The 24,301-nt window shown below is 45.4% G+C and overlaps 1 protein-coding gene across 4 annotated transcripts in view; it reads left to right on the top strand.

Annotated features, from left to right (window-relative positions):
• TMPRSS4 (transmembrane serine protease 4) overlaps positions 1–24,023 on the top strand; it is a 35,322-nt gene extending 11,299 nt beyond the window's left edge. Inside the window, exons 2-13 of one of the 4 annotated variants that reach the window (XM_036028498.1) lie at positions 5,245–5,278; positions 8,663–8,776; positions 11,370–11,525; positions 12,524–12,653; positions 15,192–15,278; positions 16,230–16,270; positions 18,470–18,629; positions 19,892–20,058; positions 20,816–20,914; positions 21,102–21,244; positions 22,457–22,606; positions 23,024–24,023. In XM_036028498.1, coding sequence (XP_035884391.1) covers positions 5,245–5,278; positions 8,663–8,776; positions 11,370–11,525; positions 12,524–12,653; positions 15,192–15,278; positions 16,230–16,270; positions 18,470–18,629; positions 19,892–20,058; positions 20,816–20,914; positions 21,102–21,244; positions 22,457–22,606; positions 23,024–23,035 — 1,293 coding nt within the window. In that variant the 3' untranslated portion in view covers positions 23,036–24,023. Of the gene's footprint in view, positions 1–5,244; positions 5,279–8,662; positions 8,777–11,369; positions 11,526–12,523; positions 12,654–15,173; positions 15,279–16,229; positions 16,271–18,469; positions 18,630–19,891; positions 20,059–20,815; positions 20,915–21,101; positions 21,245–22,456; positions 22,607–23,023 lie in introns of all 4 variants that reach the window. The other 3 variants (XM_036028497.1, XM_036028501.1, XM_036028499.1) reach the window with 3 other exon arrangements.
• Positions 24,024–24,301: the final 278 nt, after the last annotated feature.

Here is a 24,301-nt window from a genome sequence, read left to right as displayed (position 1 = left end):
TAATAGCATTTATGACATATACTGTAAACTATATAACAATACCCAGCTGCAGTAATTAATTGTTCCTCCACATTTGAGTCTTGGATTAATGTTCAGTCACCAGAAAAATACTGAGAGGCAGGGAAAGATGACTCTGAGCTAATCAGGCAACTGGGAGGTGTTTCCCAGGCATCCTTCCACATGCCCACTTCCACCTCCCTGCCCTACTGCCTACCTCCTCCAACTTGAGCCTTCCTGGACTCTGGGGGTCCAGGCATTCCTGCCCCTCAGTATTCCAGATAGCAGGAACTTCATTCCCAGAAGTGCCCTAAGTCAAACACTGACTGGGCTGGACCCATGAGTCAGGGCTCTGCACAGACTGAATCAATAGAGCAGACAGACCTGACCCAGTCAGCAGCCCCAACACAAAGGAAAAGGCTGATGCCTTCCCATGGTCTGTGCTGGGCCTGGCCACCATGGCCAGGGGCTGAATCAAGCTGGGAATAAATGTACCCACACTTCCCTGCCCATCACCCCCAATACCTGTGACCTCCAGCAACTCCCCTTCCCCAAAATTTAGCAACCCATCATCTCTGATCTCTGTGTCAGAAATGTTTGCTAGAGAGACTTCATGAAAAGCCGGAGTGGGCCACTGAATGGAAGAAGTCAGGCAGCAGGAGAAGCAGAGCAGAGACAGGATAGCAGTTGGACTCCTTCAATCCTCAGTCTAAGTAGGCAGCTGCGTGTTAATCTTCTCTTTGACCAGCAGGTGCACAGCACTAAATGGGTCATAATCATTGATTTTTCACTATTGGTTCATGCAGGACCCACTTGTAACTCATCAGCCAGTTAGATGGTTTTAACAATGTAATAAACCTCCATAAATCCACCACACAAAACAAAAGCTAGGACTTAACAATAACCTACATCTAATCATGAGATCCTTCTGCTGAGGTAGGTGAGCAAGTCTCTTTTGTTTGCACATCTTGACAAGTCTTAATGTCAAGGCTTGCACATCTGTGGTAGGTCAGAGTATGGTAGAAAGCTCTCACAAAGTCAATACCACCCTGAACCCCATGTTCATCATTTCCTTGCTTTTTTATGGAAAAGATTCTGTGTTCTATGTTGTCTTCTGGGACTTACTTTATCCTACAAGATTGAATTGCTAGCACCATCTACATTGTTTGTGGAACCATACTCTATTTGTTTTGACTGCAGCATAATATTCCACTGGTTGGCTATACCATAGTCAGTGTATGGCTGTCCTGGGGCTGAGTCTTGAAACTGAGATATTTTCCTTAATTCTTTCATTCAACAAATATTTATTAAATACCCACTATGTGCCAAGCATTGTAGGAGACCCCAGGGATGGAGTAATTATCAAGATAGCCACAGTCCCTCTAATTCTAGCCTGCAGTTTTGGTTTAGTTGATTATATTCTCTTTCTCCTTTGTTTCCAAAAAGGTGTGAAATTTTTCTGTATAACCACTATTCAGCGGAGAGCAGTTGAAAACATATTAATCAACAAAGTACTGAGTTCACTTCAGTTCCAGGATGAGGAATTCAAGGCCCCAGAAAATGCAGATTGTAAGCATCCTTTGTTCCCTCTGTGTCTCAGCTTCTAGCATATTCCAGGTACATCAAAGGCATACAGTCAATATTTGCTGAATTAATAGTAAACAAAGGGGACTTCCCCTACCTACTTCAACTAATGCAGGCCTTGTATATGCTGGAAGACTCAGGGAAAAAGAATAAGTTGACAGAGGAAGGGCCACTAAATGGATGTCCATGATACCCCCTTCAAACAGCCCCTCTTGTAGCCTTTCACATCCCAGCAATCTGCTCACTAAAAACCCAAGATCATCCAATCTACTGGCAAAGACTATTGCCTTTATCTATCCACATGCTGAAACTTTTCACCACCAGTGTCTTTCCCCCCTTCTCTTATCCTCCCTTTATCCAGCCACATAGATCTCTGTTCTGTTCCTCCAACACCAAGCTTGCTGCTGCCTCCCTGCCTGCCTGGCTACTTCAAATCATTCAAGCCTCAGCCCAGAGGCACTCCCTAACCATCCTAACCCCTCCCCTATACCTCCCATGTTAACTATCCATCCAGCCACTGTCTCCTATAACCTGCTTTCCTCTCAGCATAGCACCCATTACTCTCTGATCTTTTCTTGTTTATCTGTGTATGACTTGTCCTCCCCTTACTACTCCCCTTCACCCCCTGCCTTACCTGAAGTTAGGACAGTGTCTCACCTGTCTAATGTGGGCACTTCTCTCATCCTGCTATAATCATTTCTCATTTGTCTGAATCCACAACTTCGAGAGCAATGCCTGATATAACACAGACACTCAACAAATCTTTGTTTAATTTAACACTTAAATATTTCCCTGACTGGGTGGCTCAGTTAGTTGAAGTGTTGTCCCATACACCAAAACATGCAGGTTCAATCCCAGGTTAGGTCACATACCTAAGGTTGTGGGTTCGATCCCAGTCGAGACACTCACAGGAGGCAATTGATTGATGTTCCTCTCTCTCTCTCTCTCATCAATAAATATATCCTCAGGTGAGGATTTTTAAAGGGTACTTAATTATTTAATGCTACACATACTGGTTATCAGACAATTGGTATCAATCCTATTAACCCTTAAATTTGACTTAGACAAAGGATTTTGTAAGCTGTTATGTGCCCGTTGTATATAGATTACTGCTGATATTATTATCACCTGACTCAGTGGCCATAGCAAGGCAGAGTGGCCCGATTCATTCTCGTCACTATTCTGGAAATTGACCCCCATCCAGGCCCTGGTGATGGTGGAGGAAAATGGCTGGAAATGAACTATAGTGCAGAGGCCAGAGTTTAGTTCCATGTAGCAGTCATTTATCCAGTCTTTGCCAGGTAAAAGCCCAATGCAAAACACTGAGGGCACAATGGCACTAACAAATGGACCCAATGGCAGAGTGATGTAATAAAGTCCACACCAAATCCTGGAAGGAAGGAAGGGCACAGAGTGGGGACTCAGTGTGTGAGCCAGGCACTGTCCATCCACACAGTAGCACTCAGAAGTAGGTATATTTTCCCCACTTTACGGAGGGTAAACCTAAAGCTCAGAGAGGTTAATTATCTTACCCAAAGGCTCATAGTTAATAAGAAGCAGAGCCTGTATTACAACTCAGCCCCTGCAGACTTGGGAGCCTGGCTGTGTCTGCTACATCTCCCAGCTGCCCATATCCTAGTGTCACCAAAGGACAAAGCCACGCATATCCCTCCAGCAGACTACAGAGTTTTGGAAGAAAGACCTCCTTCTCCCAATGACTGTGTCTGCCGTGCTCAGCCATGGGAGCAGGTACCACCTGGGGACCTCGCCCCCATATCTCTAGACACTCACTCCCTCTCAAATGAGACTGGAAAAATCCCCAGCCAGAAATGTCCAGGGTCCTGTGGTTTCTCCACCTACCATGAGTGAGCGCAGTCAGATCCTCAACACAACAGCAGTCGAGTCCCTGGGTGGAGACCTAGAGCTCGGCAGACCTGCTGTTCCTAGCCTGGAGATTCCATGTCCTGTGCCAGATTTGGAAAGGGAAGGAAGAGAAGAGAGGTTTTTAGAAGGCACAGGAGCAAGGGAAGTATTATCAGAAAGCATGAATATTGGAGCACCCTCTCCCTTACCCTTTGCTTTGCAGAAAGGTGTGCAGGTACCTTGTAGATGAGCCTTTGTGTGTGGCCCCTTCCCATGTGTACTCCTGAGTGCACTGAAAGTGGTGTGACTAAGTGGAAGCACAAAGCCTTGCATTTTATTGTTTATGGGTATCACTGGTGACTTAAAACTACACTCACAGAAATGCCTTAGTGCTCTGGTAGTTTTGTATGTTTGTCTGCCTGTTTGTTTTATTAGATGTAATATATATTCAGTAAAGTATTCAGATCTAAAGTATACCACTCAATAATTTTTTACATATATATACTCCACATAGCCAAGACTTAGATCATGAAATGGAAGTTTTCCAACACTACAGAAGACTCCATTATGTTCCTTTCAATAATCTTCCTTACCTTGCCAGTGGTGGCCACTATTCTGAATTCTATCACCATAGATTAACTATGGCATTTAAATTTTATATAAATGAAACCATACAGACAATGCTCTTTTGTGTCTAGTCTCTTTCCTTCATTATTATGTCTGAGATTCATCCATTTGTCATTGCATTTAGCATTAGTTCATGTCCATTACTGAATTATATTCCATTATATGAACATACCAGTGATTGATGTCTTGGGGTTTTCCAATTTTTAGCTATTATGAATGAAGCTACTATAAGCACTAATGTACAGGTTTTTTTCTAGATATATGTACTTGTTTTTCTTGGATATAATTACTGGGTCATGGAATCATAGAATAGTCATGTGTTTAGCTTTAGTAGATTCAGACAAATCATTTTCCAAAGCATTTCCAAACCAATTTACACTCCCACCAACAATGTATGAGAATTCCAGTTGCTCCACATCCTCATCAACAGTGTTGTCAGCCTTTTTAATTTTAGCCATTCTGGTGTCTATATAGAGATATTTCATTGTGGTTTGAACTTGCATTTATCTAATGAGTAATGACAGTGAGCATCTTTTGGCACTAATTGGCCACTGGAATAACCCTTTTATGGAGTACTGTCAAGTGCTTACAGAACTACATCTATAAAAGAAAACAAATGGCCCAGGCCAGATGGCTCAACTGGTTGGAGTGTTGTGCCATACACCAAAAGGTTGTAGGTTTGGTCCCCAGTCACGGCGTGTATAGGAGGCAACCAATCGATGTCTCTCTTTCTCTCCCTCCCTCCCTCCATCTCTCTCTCTCCCTCTCTCTTTGTCTCTCTCTCTCTCTCTCCATTCTTCTCTTTGTGAAATAAATAAAAACATATCCTTAAGTGAAGATTTTTTAAAAAGTGGACAAATGATTGACAAAACAGACAGTAAAGCAGAATCATCTTAAGAAATTCAGCAATACACACAACAAGGCAGTAACTGGTCATTTCATCAACTGCTAACTATTTGCTACAATTAGTAAACTCGTTGTACTAAGACATATAGACATATAACTGAATCTTATATTTTGAACCAATTATTTGGATACCACAGAGATCCTTCAACTTAGATTCAGCAGGGAGAAGGAAATACAGACAAAGAAACAAGAACCTCCCCTGGGCTGTTAGCCCCAAGTTGAGAGGTTTCTCCTTCAATTCACCATCTATTTTTCATTCATTTACAGGATCCTGACAGTGATCAACCCCTGAACAGCCTTGGTAAGCTCAGTTATCACATAGACACTAACCCCTCTTGCATGGCCCTCACTACTACCTCCAAGTGTTAAATGCTATGGGAGACATCCATCTACCCATCCACCCATCATACAACAACACTACTAAACAACTATAAGACCCAGGATTTATTCTAGAACTAGGAGACATGGTCTCTGGGGAGAAAGGACCAACAAACCTAAAACCCCAAGAGCAGTGATTCTTTAATTCACTCATTCAAGCACTCATTCTCACATTCATTCAACAACACTGTGAGAGCCTGCCATGTGCCAGGCCCTGGGCTGAGCCTAGGGACACAATTGTAAATAAGACAGCCAAAGTCCTTGTCCCTGGGGAGTTTACATCTGACCATGCTACCAAGAAAAAACTGGACAAAAGTGTTTTCACTGGTAGAAAATAGCAGGGTTCGCCTGACTTACAGGAAAAAAGTAAGTAAATAGTAAAAGTATTCCCAAATTTAAGAATTTTTTTCCTCCCATTTTGTTTTAATATGGGAGGAAATATTAAATTTCCACTGATACCTACTTCGGATACCCTCCTGCATCAGTAAAATGATTGAGCAGAACAAACTAGTATGATCAATAAGGAAATGACCAATCTCGCTTACTTTGACAGCTTATTTATTTCAGGGCTGCAAGTTAATAATTATCACAAATGATATAATCTTCAGCAAGTTTTATACTTTGGAATTTCAGATATCAATTGGCCAAAGTTTCCCTAAAGCACACCAGATGTCCTGGTGCTCCCCGACCTGAGTGAGCCTGAGAACTGCCAACCCAGAAAACAAGTTAAATTTGCTACCAGTGCCCATGGTGAAGGGTCCTGGGAAGGGGGAGATCAGTGCCAAGTGATCAGAGATAGTGTCATGGGTCAGATAGACTTTGACAAAAGCCCTACAGGTGTAAACTGTCAGAAAACAGAAGAAAGGGATGACGATCTCAGTGGTAGAGGGAAGAACAGGAGCAAAGACTCAAAGGTAAGAATGAATACAGGCTGCATGAAAACCAGAAAGTGAACCTGTTTACATAGAACTGGTGGTTGGCAAGGACTAGCAGCGGGAGGACCCCTTAGCTAGGAGAGTCAGGCTAAATTCCACTGACTTTGAAAGTCCTGAATAGAGCTGTTCCAGATATAGAGGTCATGGGGACCCCTTGAAGTTTCTTGAGCAGGGAAGTTACGGGATGAAAGTCTGGCAGGACTGGCTACAGGAAGGAACAGTGGCAGGCAGGAAGGCTATTCATAGTACAGAGGGTTCATTAACTTAAACCAAGTATGAGACAATATACCAAGAAATCCCTTCCCTTCATGATGATGTTCTCCCTGAGAACCTCAGAGAGTCAGAGACATTAGGCTCTGGACACGGGAACTTGTCAAGGGGCTCCCAAAAGATCATTCATCTTTGAGAAAATGAGACAACCTTATGCCCCCAGAGGCAGGTGCTCAATAAATAAATCATGCATGAATGAATGAATAAAATGTCACCTGTCCATGGCCACAGGAAAGAGGACAGTTTTGAACACTGACTGCTGGAATTTTAAAAGCAACATCTGCTAACATTATTGATAACCTACTATATGCCAGGTTCTGATAACAACAGGTAATGCCAGCCCACATCCTCAGGGCCTGCGCTCTGTGTCTGTGGTTTAAATTCTCCCTTTGGAGGAAACACAAAATTTCCTGTGCTTTCCCTATCAACAGGTTCAATAATATCAGTACTTACTGTGCATCAGGCTCTGGAAAGTTTCCATTCCCTGATTTTGAAGAGCTGAGGAAAGTGATAGAGGCAGACATAACTAGCCATAATAATTAAAGGCAGAATAAAATCTGGCCTGTAACAAAGATGGAGGGATGTGCTTAAGAGAATGGGCAAAGAGTGATTCCTTTATCCATTCAACAAATATTTGCTGAGTGCCTACGGCAAACCAGGCACTGTTCTGGACACCAGGGATTTGGCAGTAAACAGAACAAACAACAATCCCTATCTTCATGGAGTCTTCATGTCAGGCAGGGATGGAAGGATACAGAAAAGACACAAAATGGGTAAAATATAGTGTACATTAGAGGAGATATGTTTTTTGGGAAAGAAAAAAGCAAGAAAGAAAGATAGGAAATTTTGGAAGATTGTCTTTTAAATAGGGAAGCCAAGGAAGACCTAATAGAGAAGTGACATTTGAAGAATAATTTGAAAAGTGAGGGAGCAAGCCATGTGGAAGTGACCAGGAAGAGAGCCTACCTACTGCTTTCTAGGGATTCTCAGTCTTCCTGTGACAACTGTCTTAGTTCTCCCTGGAAAAGTCCCCATGGAACCTCCCCAGCTTATTACCTGCAAGAAGAGGGGACACAGGAGAACCTATCTTTCTCTGATACTTCCTGAGCTTTTTACCACCTCTGTGAATAATAATGTGAAAAGAACAATACAGTTAGTATGACCTCTGCTTTAAGTATCAGTAGGCTCCTGTCTGGTCTCCCGAGTTCCAAACTCTTGTTTCAACCCATCTCTTCACTGATAAAAGATACATCTTGATAAATGTTAACATGATCATGTATTCTGCTGCTCATAGCTTCCTAGGTCTCCTCACTACCTTCAGAATAAAATCCAAACCACTAGAATTGTATTCAAAACTCTCTAACAACTGACTTTGCCAGTCCTGCCTTCATAACATGCTGCCACCAACCTCATATCCCAGGCCCACCAGGAGCTCACAGTCCCTAACCCCAGGTCTTTGTCAGTTGCTCCAGCTCCTCCCTCTCCCATCTTCACCTACAGAGGCCCATTTAAGTGCTTTGATGTGTCCAGAGTGGTACTGTCAGCTGTGTCTCTGTTTGCTTCTCCCCCAAAATTATAATCTCCTTAAAGACAGGGACCATTCTAGAGACTTGCTGGGTTTTTAATTGAGTTATAAATGCATTCATTCACAGGTACTTATTAAGTCTCTACTAAATACATACTGTGATAGAGGCTCTGCCCTCCTTGAGCTTATAGTTAAATCAACAGATAACTAAGGGAGGAGGATAAATGATAATAAAATGAATGGGCCCTGCCTCTCCAGGGCAGAAGCAAGTCAGATTGAACAGGGTAAAACATCCTAGAACACAGTAAGATAAGACAAGGAAAACAACGCCATGGGCTGGAGGCTCATCTGAAGGGCCCTCGTGAAATGGAAAAGCCTGGGTAGTACAAGGAGGTTGGTGACCATGCGCTGATGAAGCTAAGCCTATGCTGAAGGAGTAAACCCCCCAACGCTAACCAAACTCTCCCCAAAGCATTTTTGCAGCTCAGCATCAGGGGGTAGAGGGCGGAAAGACTATGGGCCTTGTCAGGGGAGGTCTCCAAGTGCTCTCCACAGGCTCTTCCCCTCTACTTCACAGGTGTCACCCCTCTGCGCAAACCCCGCACTTCCCTGAAGACCTTCAAAAAAGTGGGGATCCCCATCATCGCAGCACTGCTGAGCCTGGCAATCATTGTCATCGCGGCTGTCCTCAGTAAGTGGCAGCCTTCACACCCTCATTAATGCCCCCACCTGCAACTTCACCCCACAGTAAGTGGCAGCTCCCCTCCCCACATTCAGAGTGATGCCCTCATCTTCCACCCTTCCACCCCATCAGAGTCATAGGCTTGTATTCTGCATAGTGCTTTGTATCCACATGTATGCATCCCCTGCTTTGAAGGGAGCTTCCACTAAGAAAGAAGATGAACTCAGCCCTCATCCATCCCAGATGGCTTCTATACCAAATGATTTCTTCTGTAGAGAGAGCACAGTTGTACATGTTATGAACCCACACAGGTCATTTGCAGGTGCAGCCATGCCCCCTGCCTCCCTTGTTTCATGTCTACAGACTGAGAGCTGAGTGGATCTGAGCAGTTACACTGGCTAGAGGAGCAAGGAGCATTTCTGCTGTGCCTGAAGAGGGAATAAAAAAGAGAGGAGGCATCAGGGACCACCCAGGCAGATAGCACCCCTTCCCACCTTTAGCTCTGTCTTCATCATGGACAATGCCTAAGACCCTGTGTGATCTTGGGCCCACCACTCTGTGACAAAAAAAAGTAAAGTGAATAAGCAGGGATTCCCACAGTCCCTCCCTTTCAGTGCCCACATCCTGTGATTAAGTCCTTGCCTTTATCTGCCCCATAGTCATAGCAGGTTTTTGCCCACAGTTTCACACAGGGAGTAAGGAAGAAGGGATCAAGCTAGGAAGTACCTGGGACAGATATCATGGCACTGTCATTGACTACTGTTTAACCTTGAGTAAGTGCCTCAACCTCTCTTAACCTCAATCTTCTCACCTATAAAATGTCCTGTCTCCTTCAGAGGGACATCAGAGGATCGATGAGATCACGTGTGTAAGGTACCTGGATAAAAACCAGGTTATGCAGAAGTGTAGGCCATTGTGAAGTGTGCAGAGATATAACCGATGCCACATACTTGCTAACTGGCCAGGATGGGCTTTTCAGGAGCCTGCACTTGTAACTGTGGTGGTAGTTCCACCAGCCACAACCACCACCTCACTGAGGACACTCAAAGATCATCTGGTCTAACCCCTCATTCTCCACTTGAGTGCTTAGGCTCAGAAAGCAGGCATGGCAGCTAGGGACAGCTGAGACAGGCCCCCAGGCCCGCAGTTTTCACCACCTGTGGTGGTGGAAATGCAGATCCACAACACAAACACCACCTGATCCATGAAGGGCCTACAGGGTATGAAATGCAAAGAACCCCAAATCATTTCTTCTTGACCGTGGCTGGTACAGTTGATCAAAGTGGTAGTGTGTTTACAGAAGCAGTAGCAGACTTGCCATCCTAAGCCTCTTTTGTTCAGGCTAATATTAAAATGAGCTTTCTTTCTGAGTGTATGCCCCACCACAGTGGAGAACAAAGAAGTTCCAAGTTTACCCATAGAAAGCCAGGGCAGATCTAGTGCATGATTTTGAGTTGGACTCTCCCAACTGGGCTCTCCCAGTATGGTTTCCATGTCCTGGGCCCCTCTGCATTTGAGAACCAGAATGGGTAGCCTGATCTCCCAGCCTGGGCAAGGCTCCCTCAACTGTTGGCTTCTAGGGTCTCAACTGGTAGTACAGTGTCCTGGCTTTGTCCCAGGAGGCTAGAGTGATTCTGCTTTACCCAGGCTCCTGACCATGAACTTAAATCTGGAGGTCTAGGAAATATTTGACCTGCTCCTTCTTCCTTGCTTTACTCAAATCAGGAGAATCAGGGCCAGCAGGTAACATCCTGAGATCTTGCAGGGAAGATGTGGAGAGACAGCAAAGAGCTTTGGAGCTATACAGACACTAACTGAAATCCTGGTTCTACCATTTAAGTGCTGTGTGGCATTAGAAAATAAACCCTAACTCTCTAACCTCAGTTTCCTGATTTCTAATGCAGGTTAATAACAGCACATGCCTTCTAAAGTTGTGGTCAGGATTACATGAGGATCATAGAAAGCTCTTAGCAGTGATAAGTGGGGGTGAGGGTGGGGGCTGCTGTTCATCAGGCTTATGGCTTCAGGCCAGGGAGAGTTCAGGGAGGCAGGAAGAGCACTTCTTACCAGGAAAGAATCCTAGAACTGCACTAGATAGTTATGATCCACTTTCACAACCACCAGCTCACCAAATGTTCTTAGTAACCCTGTGAAGTGGTGTTATCATCTCACTGTACAGATGAGGAACTGAGCCCCAGAAAGGGTAAGGGATTGGTCTAAAGTCACACAGTAGGTGGCAAAGTCAGCAGCACTCAGTCTTCAGACTCCACACCCAATGTGTTTCCTCCATTATCAAAGGCATTATGCCAGCACCTGGCAGTCAGAGGCTGGGGCGGGGGGCTGTTACCAAAGGGCTCCCACACACATCTCTCTTAATTCCTCACCTACCTTTAGGAATGAGACAGATTTTATTATCTCAAGTTTATGGATAAGAAAATTGAGGATCAGGACCAAGTATACCAGCCAATAAATGGCAGAACTGGGCCCAGAACCAGTATCTACCTGTCTCCAAGCACAGTATATCTTCAGGAAACACACAGCCTCTTCTGCCCCTGGACTTGTTCCTCAGTCTTCTATGCTCCTCCCTGCCCTTGCCTTCCAGTCAAGGTGATCCTGGATAAGTACTACTTCCTCTGTGGGCAGCCCCTCCACTTCATCCCCAGGAAACAGGTATGTGATGGCCATCAGGACTGTGCCTCAGGAGAAGACGAGCAGTACTGCGTCAAGAACTTTCCCGACAATGGGCCTCCAGTGGCAGGTAAGTCCAGGGGCTGAGGAACCAGGTAAGTGGGCTAAGAAGGAAGTCAGCGCAGGTTTCATTGTTCTACTGCATAACACCTTCCACCTGACTGTCAGTTTCCATCCCTAATGTAAGGTTCTTGACAATAAAATCATTATCTGGTCTACTAGATCCCAGTACTTAGTGTATAGCAAACTCTCAGTAAATATCTGGTGAACAAATGTGGACCAAAGGAAACTGGAAACTATAACTGAGTCTGCCCCATTTCTGCTGTACCTGGGTAAAACTGAGGCAGAAATGTGGATTAGATGACCTTGAGACGTTCCCTCCTATCTATTATGTCAAGAAGACCAGAAAATACAGGAAGACCACTAATTCTTTCTATTCATTAGGTAAGTATTTATTGTAATATGCTATGTAACAAGACTGAGCTAGGTCCTTCAAAGAAATATGAGATGTTTAAACATAAAAACCCATGATCTTTCTTGGACTGGGCTAGCCCCACTTGATCCATCTAGCACCTGGGCTCTGAAAAAAAAAAGGGACAGCCTAGGCTATGGGTGATGGGAGATTCTGAGGAGAAGCACTGAGTGACTACTTGCATATTTGCTTTTTTTAAAAAAATCAGATGCCTACAGGTACTTCTCACTCAACCTCTCCCATCTACCCCGACATAGAAAAGGGGAAGGATCCTCACTGAGAAGTTTCCCTGGGCCTTGAAAGCTGTGTGAACCGTGTGTAGGGGCCATGAGAACAAAAGGAGGAACTATTAATAATTATGCCAGAGCAACAGGTCAAAATGAAGGTTGACCCCAAGACATTTGATCACCCTAACTTCTGTCAATACAAGGCTCAAGCAAAGCCAAATGGAGGATCTTCCCTTGAGGTTGAAAAGGTCAGTGTTCTGTGATGCTCTCCAGTTCTGAGTATGGGGAGCTTGGCTGGTCTCATGAGGAATTCTGAGGGAAATGGGCCAAACGGGCCCCTGAAGCTGACCCAGCTTCCTCCCCTTCCAGTCCGCCTCTCCAGGGACAGATCCACCCTTCAGGTGCTGGACCCAGCCACAAGGAAATGGGCTTCTGTCTGTTTCAACAACTTCACAGAAGCTCTGGCCCAGACAGCCTGTGGGGAGATGGGCTTTGACAGGTACCCAGCCCAGCTGTTACCTCACCCCTAGGACCTCTCTCCTTCACAGTATTCCTTCCTCTTTTGCCCTTCTTTCCCATTTCCTTCTTCCTTGTCTCTTTCTTTCCTAAAAACATAGGTGTGGGAGCCAGTCAAAATTGCTTTAATCCCAGCACTTTTACCTACAAGCAACATGAAGTTAAATCTCTAAAACCTTGGTTTACTCAAGAGTTACCTGGGAAAGTAAAGTCACCTCCATAGGGTAAATATACGGTGCCAGTGAGAGAATGTGTGCACCACCCCCTCCCTTACACACACACATGAGTTCCACCCCTTTGCAGTCCTCTCCTTCCTTTCCTCCCTGTTCCCTCTTATCTTTACACGATGCATTCCTGCCCCAGAAGACAAAAGTCTTATTGGTGAAAATTTGGTTTAAACAAACCTGATTTCCTTGGGGTTCCATCTGTAATCCCAGCTCTCAGCAAATTCAAAAGCAGTTCCAGATCTTCAATGATAAAGAAGAATATAATTATAATAAAGGTAATTAGCATTATATATTTATATTCATTTGATCTTGGCAAAAATAAAAAAAGTAATTATCTATTTTAGAAATAAGTTTGGAGAAAATAAATAATTTCTTTGGGTAGTAGCTGGGAGGGAAAGGGCTGGAATTTGTGCCCAAGACCTGTAATTCCGGGGCATCAGGAGTTCTAGAAGCATTTGTTACTACATTGGGTCATTCTCTCTTCCTGCAAGATTTCATGTATAAAAAGAGGAGGAGGGACAGTTGAACCTAGCTGGGAAGGATGGGAAAAATTCCATGTATTCAGATGCAGAGGAGGACAATCTCTCCCTGGCAGGCCCCAAGCTTCATGAATCTAAGAAACTGCACTCAGAGGCTAGGCAGAAATGATAAATGCTAGGCAGACACCATCAATCAATCTCAGAACTCTGCCATCCATCCCTAAAGCAGCCTCAAGGTTCTCTTCAGTAAATGCTCCAGGCAGTCATTACTGATCCATCAGACCTGTTTGCCCTCTGCTCTCTGGTGAACAGGTTTCTACTGCTCTCTACCCTTCATGGGGTGAAACACCCAACACCCTCTGGAGAGGATACCCCACCACCTTCATTTTCGAGGACAGCTGGGAAGGCTTGCCCTGCCCCTGCTATTCTCCCCTCCTCCTGCAGCCACCCTTCCTTCATGCTACAGTCCAGCCAACTGCAGAATCAGCTGTACCCAGCAAGCAGGCTGTGGCTTGATTGTGAAAATAGGGTGTCCCTCAGAGTTGTTAAGGTAATAGGCTCCCGTAATCTCTGTTCTCTTGGAGCTCCAAACCACCTGGCTATGGAGCGCCTACAAAATCAAATCTGGTCAGAAGTATTCATCAGGTTATAATCAGTGAACATAAGTTAACTTGTCTGGGACTGTTCATTTCTATCACTGTACCCCCTGGGTCTCAGATTTCTCTACTTTTCTTCTTCCAACTGCATTGGTGGTCCTCCTTGTCCCAGCACCACAAAATTCTAGTTGGTTAGAAGTGGGAGGGACTCTGGCGATCATCTGGTCCACCCATAATTTTACAGAAGGGGAAAGTGAGGCTTAAAGAGACCCAGAGAAGGGGTATAACCTGTCAGGCTAGTGTCAGAGCCAAGACAAGCACCTCGGTCTTGAGGGCTCTTAACACAAAACTGAGTACTGCTAGGCTCTAGTCCTCCCAGATGTAGTGCCATCAAGTAGTGCCAGATTCCTAGCTGCAAATGTGAGAATTATCATTCAGGCAGTGCCATGGGTTGGCCTGAGCCCTGCGTTCAGAGCTCGTACTAGTGGACTGGATAGGGAAGGATGCAACAGATGGAAAAGAGTACAGGAACAATTGGAAAGATGGGATTAATCAGGAAAGACTTCCTGGAGGAGGAACTCTTAAACCCAAGGTTTGAAAGGAGATAAACATGGATTAGCAGAAAGAAAAAATGAGAGGTCCAAGTGAGAGAAATGTTTGTTTGGACTCATGTGAAGACTGATCTTGTCCTGTCTTACCTCCAAGTGGACTGTAAATGTATCTGTACTACATAATTCAGACTTGATGCCTCAGAGAACCAAATATCCACATTCCAGTTCCCTCCAAGGTAGGGGGAGCTAACCTGGGTTCTTTCTGGGTACATTTGCCTCCTTGTTCCCCTTGCTGTGAAACAGAGGAAACTGCTGCAACACTTGAAATAGGGACAGAGCTGGGAGTTAGGAAAGTGTGTCCCTAACATTTCTTCAAAGTTTTGTGTTTTGGATTAAGCCTGCCCACCCAAGAATACAAGGGTACGACAGCATTGTGCCTAAAGTTGAATCCTGGGGTGCCAAGGGAATATCTAATCATATAGCAAAGCAGGCACCACCCTCACTGTCCAAGACCACCTCCACCTCCCTGCCATGCCCCACCAGGCATCCTCTGCCACCCTCTCTCCTGCATGTGGGCTAGTCCCACTATCTTGTTCTAAACTTTTGCCCTAACTCACATCTCTCTCTCTCTCTCTCTCTCCCAACATGAGTGGCAAACCCACCTTCAGAGCTGTAAAGATTGGTCCAGTCCAAGATCTACATGTTGTTGAAATCACAGCAAACAGCCAGGACCTTCAGGTGCAAAATTCAAGTGGGTAAGTGAGAGGACATCCTCTGGTGAACAGAAGGCTCACACATGGAGATGCCCTCAGAGCTGCAGCCAGCCCACTCTGAACAGACACAGCAGGGAAATGTAAACCAGACGACAGGAAGAACTCCTGGCCAGGCAAATTGTTAGATACCAAGAGTGGAGAATCACATTTGTGAGAGATTTCCAGTGTTGACTCTTTTTTGAATACAATGAACAGCTGTCCAGCACAAAAGCCACCTTGGTGGCCTTTCCACCAGTTGAAGAGCAAAACCATTTATTTTTCCGCTGCCTTATGTTCTCTATTAAGCCCAACAGGGAATAATCCAAAGGCTACTTAGTCCTTCCCTGCCACTCACCCATGCCACTATAAGACCTCTCCACACTTCCAACTCTCCAGAGCAGAGACTGCAGGCCTTTGTCAATGGTCTCTTCCTTTGCTTCACTACAGTGAATTAGAGCACAGCATCTAAATGAAAACTGTCCCCTGCAGCAGACAAGCTCAGAGAAGATTCTGGCTTCTTAACATTCAGGGATGTTACTGAGTACTGCTTTTTTATCAAAGAGTAAATCTTGAAAAGGACAGGGATAGGAACAGAATGATCATTTGCCTAAAATTCATTGAAATCCCATTCTTCTCTGTGGCAAGCCAGCAGAGCAGCAGACACTGCTCCAGGCTCTGCTCTCTTCTATCTCAGGCTGCCGAGAACCCAACTTGGGTTCTGACTCAGGCAGGACCCAGCACAGTGTAGATGCTCCTCACTGGAGGGTGTTGAATCCAAGCAAATTAAATCAAATTAAACTGAGTGGCAATGTAGTTTCTATACAGACCCCCTATGCAGATTCCATAGTTCCTATATTGGGAGGGGATTTGACTCAGTACTGCCAAAAGACCTGAGTTCCTGCCTCCCAGCCAAGAGAGGAGCAGAAAACTCAGGGCCCTGTGTCGCCCTTCCAGACCCTGTCTCTCAGGCTCCCTGGTTTCCCTGCAGTGCCTTGGTGAGTACATCCCATCTCGAAGGGTTTGGGTCCTGGGCCAGCAATGAGCATGACAAAAGACCTTCACTTTCATTCCTAAATCTCTCAGACTTCAAGTTTCATTCTGTTTTTGTCCCAACATTACTTCTTTAGGCCTTGGACTTGTAGGTCAATGCTCCTTCAAGTGATTGACATTAAGAAACTTCCTCCTACCAACAACACATAGCCCCAAAATCTGAGTGGAGAGAGAGTAAGAAAACTGGACAGGGTAGGACGAGGCCCCTACACTTCTCTTTCCTGCTCAGGGCCCAGATAACTTCCTTTGTCACAATCAGCTCAGTTATCTAAGATTAGATTATCCACATTCCATTTAGCAAAGAGTCACTGAGCTTGTGTCTAACACTCTCAGGTGCTGGCTGGAAGCAGAAAAGTAAAAGAAGTGGCCACTATCATCAGGAGTTAATAATTGAGCAAAGAAAGAGGCACAAGGCCACATGTGGAAAGTACCAAATTGAGTAGAAGTCACAACTGACATGCTAAAGAGAGAGCTGCACAGTGGTTCAGGAGACCTGAGCACCAGTCCTATAGGCTTCCAGGGTGACCTTGAGTAATTCACTTGACCTCTCTGAGATTAATTTTTCCAAGAAACCATTTAGTCCAACTGCCCAAGAGGATCCCAGGACCCCCCCACTTCCAGCCCTAACAGAAGAGATCAGAAAAGAAAACAGGCATTGTGGCCCAGCTCATTCTACCAGTCTCTTTGGAGAAGAATGAGCAGAGCCCAGAAGCCCTGGAAACTAGACAGAAAGGAAGGCCATCATTACTGCCTTTGAAGTTCAGCAGTATATGTACTTCCTTTTTGGACATTAAGACTTTTAGTCATTATCATGTGACCACCCCCCACAATAGCTACTGTGTGGGGGCTAACACATGGTAACAAATTAATGAATTAACAGTCATATCATCTGATGTGCTGAGCTGAATAGCACTGAAGTTACAAAGAAGCTTAAGTCACAGACACTGCCTTGAGGAGCTTTAGGTCTCACTGAGAAGACAAGACAGAAGCATGACAATAATGAAAGGCTGGCCAACACCCAGAGCAGTCTATGGAAAGTCAAAGAGGGGGAACTCCCCAGGGAATGAGTGGCCAGGAGGTAGTGCTCAAGCTAAGTATTGAAGAGTGAACAATAGGGTTCAGGAGGGGAGGGACCATGTCTGTCTTTCTGTCTTGTCCATCACTCCCTTCTTAATATCCCTGAGAAATAGTAGGCCATCAGTACAAATTTGCTGAATGAACCAATGACTTAGCTAAACAGAGAGGAGATAGTATCTCATAGACAGAGGCTTCCTTGAACAAAAACAGAATTACTATTTAGGAAGCTACAAGCATATTGATTTGGCTAAATGGAAACTTTACATAAGGAGAGCAGGAGGCTGCCAGGATTTAAACTCTACCCTACAAACAAAGAGTGATGCTGAAGTGCTCTGATTGAGTGAGTGAGGTAACATGTAGAAAGCATTGTTTGGAATTCAGTGGTGTTGGTAAAGTCCCTGGTTAGCATAGGCTCAGAAAAGTTGGTAGCCTTTCCGCTTTAAAAGCTATGGGGCAGTGACTGCCAGGAGATTGAAGAGGCTGAAAACAGGGCAGGGAGATGGAATTGGAAGTTTTTTTTTTTAAGATTTCCAGGGTCAAATATGAAAGCCAGGACAGAGAGATATGAAAGAGAATAGGGTGTCAAATTGGGAGATTCACTCAGAAAGGGGAAAGACACTTGGAGAAAGGTGATTTTAGGATGGAAAGAACCAGTTTTTGAAACTTTCTTCCCACTGCTGGCTCCCAAAGCAGCCTGTGGGTGTCTGCTTACTGTTACTCAGTGGGAGTGGCCTGGGGACACTCTACCTGGGTGGGACTTTCATAATTCTGCATCACTGTTTAGTTTGAAGGTCATAAAATTCTCAGCACAATGGACACACCCATGTTCACAATGTAAACTCCTAAGCACATCCAAACCTGAAAAGAAAGGAGGGAGATTGGAGGAAATCCTGTGCTCTAGGACACTCAATATCTCCCATGAATCATTCAAATTTGGCCTGATCCCCTTCACCACCAGCTCCTGTTCCTAACAGCCTGCTCAGGATAGACTTTGGGCTCTAAGGAGAGGCAACCCCATCTCTCGAGAGCCTGACTCCTGCTTTCTCCCTCCTTCCTGCTGAGCCCAGCCTGTGGGAAGAGCCTGAAGGCCCCTCGGGTGGTCGGTGGGGAGAAGGCCTCGGTGGATTCTTGGCCTTGGCAGGTTAGTATCCAGTACAACAGACAACACATTTGTGGAGGGAGCATCCTGGACTCACACTGGATCCTCACAGCAGCCCACTGCTTCAGGTAAGGACCACTCTGCAAGGAGGCCTTGTAGGAGCCAAAGCCATGGAGGAGCCCTGACTGATATGACTCAGTGGGTTGGGCATCATTTCACAAAGCAAAAGATCACTAGTTCAATTCATGGTCAAGGCACATGCCTAGGTTGCTAGTTCGGTTCCCAGTTGGGGTACATGCAAGAGACAGGTGACCAATGTTTCTCTCCCTCTCTCTCCCTCCCTTCCCTTCTCTCTAAAAATAAATAAATTAAATCTTGAAAACAAAAATACAGAAGCCATGGAGGGGCCTGAGTGCCTGGCTCTCTATCTCCCGACTTGTGTTCTGTGGCCCTCACTGCCCTTTACTCTGCCCTTAAAAACTATGTCCTAGATTGTGGCCACCCCAATAAGATGCTAGACATAATATCTCCCTCACTGGGGCTCTGAGCAGAGGATGGTGATCACCAAGTTTGACCTCTTCCAAGTTAGAAACCATTAGAAACCCAGTGTCCTCAGTCCATCTCATATCATTCACTCCACAAAAGCTTTCCAATCTACCTGAGAACTCTCTCCCTCTTTGCTAGTCTTCCAGGAAGTGTTTCTAGGATCTAGAGTCACTGCTACTCCCTCACTATGTCCAGAAACTTAAGGGAAAAAAGTATAGATTTCCTTACAGCCCAGCAGAGATGCCTACCCCTACCCCTGGGAAGGACCAGTTCCAGGGCTTCTTTACTTTTATTCCTTCATTCCTGTAATATCTGGTGAGTCCCTACTAGGGACCAAGCATTATATTATTAGGGACCATTGCTGCCTTAGAGAAACTCACAGTCTAGGCCAGTGGTTCTTAAATGTTTTTGAGAATCTGACAAAAGCTATAAACCTTTCCTGGAAAACCATCTAGTGTCAGAAGGAAGACAAGTACATAACATAAGTGTCCACAGTACCACTGCAAGTACTACATGAGTGCCAACAATAATGAACAGCATTGCAGATGACAGTGCCAAGACCCCAGAGCTCAGGCAGTGGGAATGACCCCTTCCCCAGACCTCCAGTTAGAAGTTTTCTTGAGTAGGTTCCACTGGGGAAAAAAAGATCAAGTCCCCTTTTAGAATTTGATCTATAGTGGGTGATTCCTCAGACTGTCCCTTCTCCACCACCTTGCCTTCACCATCATTACCTCCTAAGGCAGGAACCTCTAGCACCACAATCCCCAGGGCCCTGGGGACCTAGCCTTCTGCAAGGCCTACTCATGCTTGGCTCAAGCCCTAACCCCACTGTCTCTGCCCCCAGGAAGCATCTTGATGTGTCCAACTGGAAGGTGAGAGTTGGCTCAGACAAAATGGGCAACTTCCCATCCCTGCCTGTGGCCAAGATCTTTGTCACTGAGCTCAATATCACATACCCCAAAGAGAAAGACATTGCTCTTGTGAAGCTGCAGTACCCACTCACATTCTCAGGTAAGAGGTGGCACTTGGGAACAGAGCCCCTTAGGTTAGGTTATGTCCCCACTCTGCCACTAGCTCATTAAGCGGCCTTGAGCTCATCACTTCTCCTCTCAAGACCTCAGTTGCCCATTTGTTTCCAGCAAATATACCAGACTTACACCAGTAATGCCATGAGGCCTCCTCCAGCTGTTAGTTGACATCCCACCCCATTCCCTGCCAGAGCTTCTATGGTCTGCTGTTCTCTCCATGTAGAGCATCTTAAGTGAGGATCATAAATTCATCCAGTCTTGGAGCTGTGAATTCATCTAATCTATCCTTCTCCACCAACCAATGCCAAGAACCTGTACAGTATCCTGCCAAGTGTTCATTCTACCCATTCACTTTCCTTCAGAGTTAGGGAACTCACTACTGTTAAGGCAGCCCATAGAATCTTAGAACATCTCTGTTAGATGGCTCATCTTTATACTATATTTAGATCAGCATTTCCAAATGTTGGTTCTTGGGGAAAAGAAGGTTCTATTCTCAAATAAATTTGGGAAACATTTTTATACTTCAGCTCTCTTTCTTGGAGCACTTTAGTATATTAAAGAATTTTTAATTTTTTAAATAATTAATTTTATTGTGTTTAACCCACATTTTCTAAACATATTTGACCACAGAACCCCTTTTCTCCTATTACTTCTATTAACATCCTGTGGAAACTGTGTTACAAAATGCTTAACCACCAGGCTTGCTGAACATTGGGTCTCCTCTTCTCTGCTCCTGGCAGACACAGTCAGACCCATCTGCCTGCCCTTCTCTGATGAGGAGCTCACTCCAGCCACCCCACTTTGGGTCATCGGATGGGGCTTTACAGAGCCGGGTGGAGGTAAGTCCTAGGCTCAGGATCACAGGGCAGAGAAAGCAGAAATCAGAGGTAATGGGAAGGAGGATCATCCATCAGGAAAATCCCATCCTGGAGGTCCAAACACCAAGGTGCCTGATAACCCACAGTATTATCCTGGACTTGGGGAGAGGGCAAGGGTGAGAATGTGAGTATGTTTTCAACCTCCCAGGGAAGATGTCTGACATACTGCTGCAGGCATCAGTCCAGGTCATTGACAGGACTCAGTGCAATGCAGAGGATGCATACCAGGGGGAAGTTACCAAGGAAATGCTGTGTGCTGGCGTCCTGGAGGGTGGTGTGGACACCTGCCAGGTGAGTCCTCTAAGGGTCATGAGGGAATCCTATGGATAAGGATGTAGATCCTAGAGAGACAAAAAATCCAAAAGCTGAATGCCTCACACAAAGTCCTATTGAGTACCATATGTTTGGTTCTCAATGTCTAATGAAGGAAGGAAAGGAGGGAAACATGGAAAGAAGAATTTTATCAGCTAAAGATAGGGACAGATAGATGGATGGAGACATGCAGAAAGATTTTAAGTGTATATATGTACTTCACATACTAAGGTGAGGTTACCTTCCCCGCCTACCCTCCCTTCCATCATCTAGAGGAATAAGTCTCTTGAAGACAAGAATTCCAGGTCATTTTCTCTATAACTGTCTTTAAGCTACTAAACCACACTAGGGAAAACTTATCTCATGCTGGATAAGTCCTGGTGCTAGGTCCTCTTGCCCCACCCCAGACATCTGCTGAGATATCCTCTTTAAACCCTTGAACCTACTCCCACCTCCATTCTCAGTCATTCAGTTCTTTCACTCAAGAGGCATCTCTTAGTTGTGTCTTGAATGCCAGGTAAGTGCTGGGCTTGGAGATAGTGCCTTCCCTCAGGGAGCTCACAGTCGGGGACAGGGGCACATAAACAGCAGTTTGGCCACCGTGTTATTGAGTTTTGAGGGAAGAGGCCTCAAGGGTTATAGGTGCTGGAAAGACAGACACCCAAATAAGTGAACTTTTCACTATCTGATATTTTTTGTCTGTCTTGTATGATTATTTATCCCCTCTCTCCCTTTCTTTCTTTCTCTCTCTCCCTCTCCATTTAATTCTAAGCTTTCTGAAGGCAGAGATCTTTGTTCTTTTCATTGACTGAACCCAATTATCTAGAACACTGCCTAGCATGAAATAGGCACTCCATAGGTGGTTAAATAAATTTGGGAAATACAATATTAAACATAGATAACCAGGCCTCCCTGTTACAGGGCCCCTTACAGCCTTCAGTCTGCTGGTATGAGTTGTGGATCTCCAAGAGAGGGGCTATGGGTACACCCACAACTTACTCGAGCTCCAACAGAACTCTTCTACCCCAAAAGAGAAGGACGTTCTAGGCTTCACGAACAGTCTGAGCAGGTCAAGCGAGGCAGGCCAGCAGACAGAGATGGGCCAGTGCAGGGAGGGGAGAAAGGAGAAGCCCACCCCTCTATCTTATGCCACCTGCTCTACCCAGCAGCCCCTCCTCTGTCCTCTCACAGGGTGACAGCGGTGGGCCCCTGATGTATCACTCTGACCTGTGGCAAGTTGTGGGCATCGTGAGCTGGGGCCATGGCTGCGGGGGCCCAAGCACCCCGGGAGTATACACCAAAGTCACAGCCTATCTCAACTGGGTCTACAGTGTCCGGAAGGTAAGCATGTTTGTCCTATCTATTGTGCCCTCCCTTCCCTCCTCTACTCTTAGGACACCCAGTCATCCTTGGGTTTAATTTAAATGGCTCTGAGACCTTTTATATCCCAAAGAATTTTCCCTACCAGTAAGTAACAGCCTGGCCTTCCACCACTAAGAACTGAAATTCCTTAGATCAGAAATTCCCATTAAATGCATACCCAACCTTATCATTGTCAATTGTCTGGCAGAATGATACTATCTGATACTTTCCAGAAAACAGATTCTGATGAGAAGGAAGGTAGAAAAGCTTATGCGACTTCCCTACAGGGTAGAGAGAGGAGCAAAGAGATTCAGGAAAGGAAAATCAATTGTGCATACATCGTTGTTTTGTCCATTTTCAAAGCATGACTCTCTTTTCATTGATCTCTTATTCTAGTCTGAATCATGATGCTGCTGCTCCTCCGCAGTGCCCGAAACTGCTTCCTCCCTGTCCTGCCTACCTGGGGATCCCCCAGAAGCCAGACACAGAGCAAGAGCCTCTTTGGGCACACCTCTCCACCCACAGCCTCAGCATTTCTAGGTGCAACAAAGGGCCTCCATTCCTATAGGAGACCCCATAGCCCACACACACTCAAGACGAAGTTAGGAGCTCCAGTACAGCCAACCCCCAGTGCTCCCAATATCCCAAGGAGGGAGACACAGCCCACTGAACAGGCCAGCCTCTGAGCCAGTCTCAGAAGGCATTGCTGAGCTCAGAAGGAACATCCCCACGCCACTAAATAGAAGTAGACTCTCTGGTGAGAGCCCAGATCACCAAAAGCTGGAATGCAGGGAGGAAAGGGTCTGAGCCAGCTTTCTCTTCTCCACCCATCCCCACATCTACCTGGGCAAGAAACCAGTTGTAATGTAAAATGCACCGTCCTGCTGTTGGCATAGCTACCCATATTTACTGTTTTTGTTATTGTTACCTATATGGCTGCTTTTATTAAACAGGTATGTCAAGTCCTTGCCATAGTTTGACTGGGTTGCTAAATAAGAACTGAGCTAGGACTATCGAACCACAATCTTTCTTCTTTGTCCTGGGTAGGGACAGGCCTTGGAGAGACAATTAATTCTCAGAGTAGAGGATTGGAGAAAAGGAGACATAGAGACCAGGGCTGCTGAATGGGAGCAATAGCAAGCTGCAGACTGGGGAAGCCACAGTGAACAAGTCTTTTTCCCACTCAGGCCATCTCCCATTGCCCTCCTCCCTTCCTACTGCCTGTGGTGTCAGCCATGGGCCAGAGATAACCTATGGCTTGGGAGGGAGATGATTTAGGCATTCAAGGGTGACATTAAATTATGGCTCCCCAAGTGGCTGAAAAAATAACATGCACCTCTAAGGCCTAACTTTTATGTATCTAGTGAGCCCTGGGTGTGGTTTTTATCATTAATTTTTGAAAAAAGGTTATTTGTCACCAGCCAGGTATGAAGCGGTTCCCAAAATTGATTCTGGGAATATGAGCTTCTGCACTCAGAAAAGTAAGCCCCAGTGGACTTCTCTGGCCACTATATGGAGGCTCCAGTTTGGGGAGGGGTTGCTTTTGTTTTTGTTTTTTAGAGAGAGGGGAAAGGAGGGGGAGAGAAAAAGGGACAAAAACATCAATGTGTATCAATGTGTGAGAGAAATTTTGATTTGTTGCCCCTCATACACTCTCAACCAGGGACCTGGCCT

Source organism: Phyllostomus discolor, chromosome 6 (assembly GCF_004126475.2).
Source record: "Phyllostomus discolor isolate MPI-MPIP mPhyDis1 chromosome 6, mPhyDis1.pri.v3, whole genome shotgun sequence".
Taxonomy (NCBI): Eukaryota; Metazoa; Chordata; class Mammalia; order Chiroptera; family Phyllostomidae; genus Phyllostomus; species Phyllostomus discolor.
The sequence above is the reverse complement of the archived record's forward strand: the minus strand, read 5'-3'. Positions and strand labels throughout refer to the sequence as shown.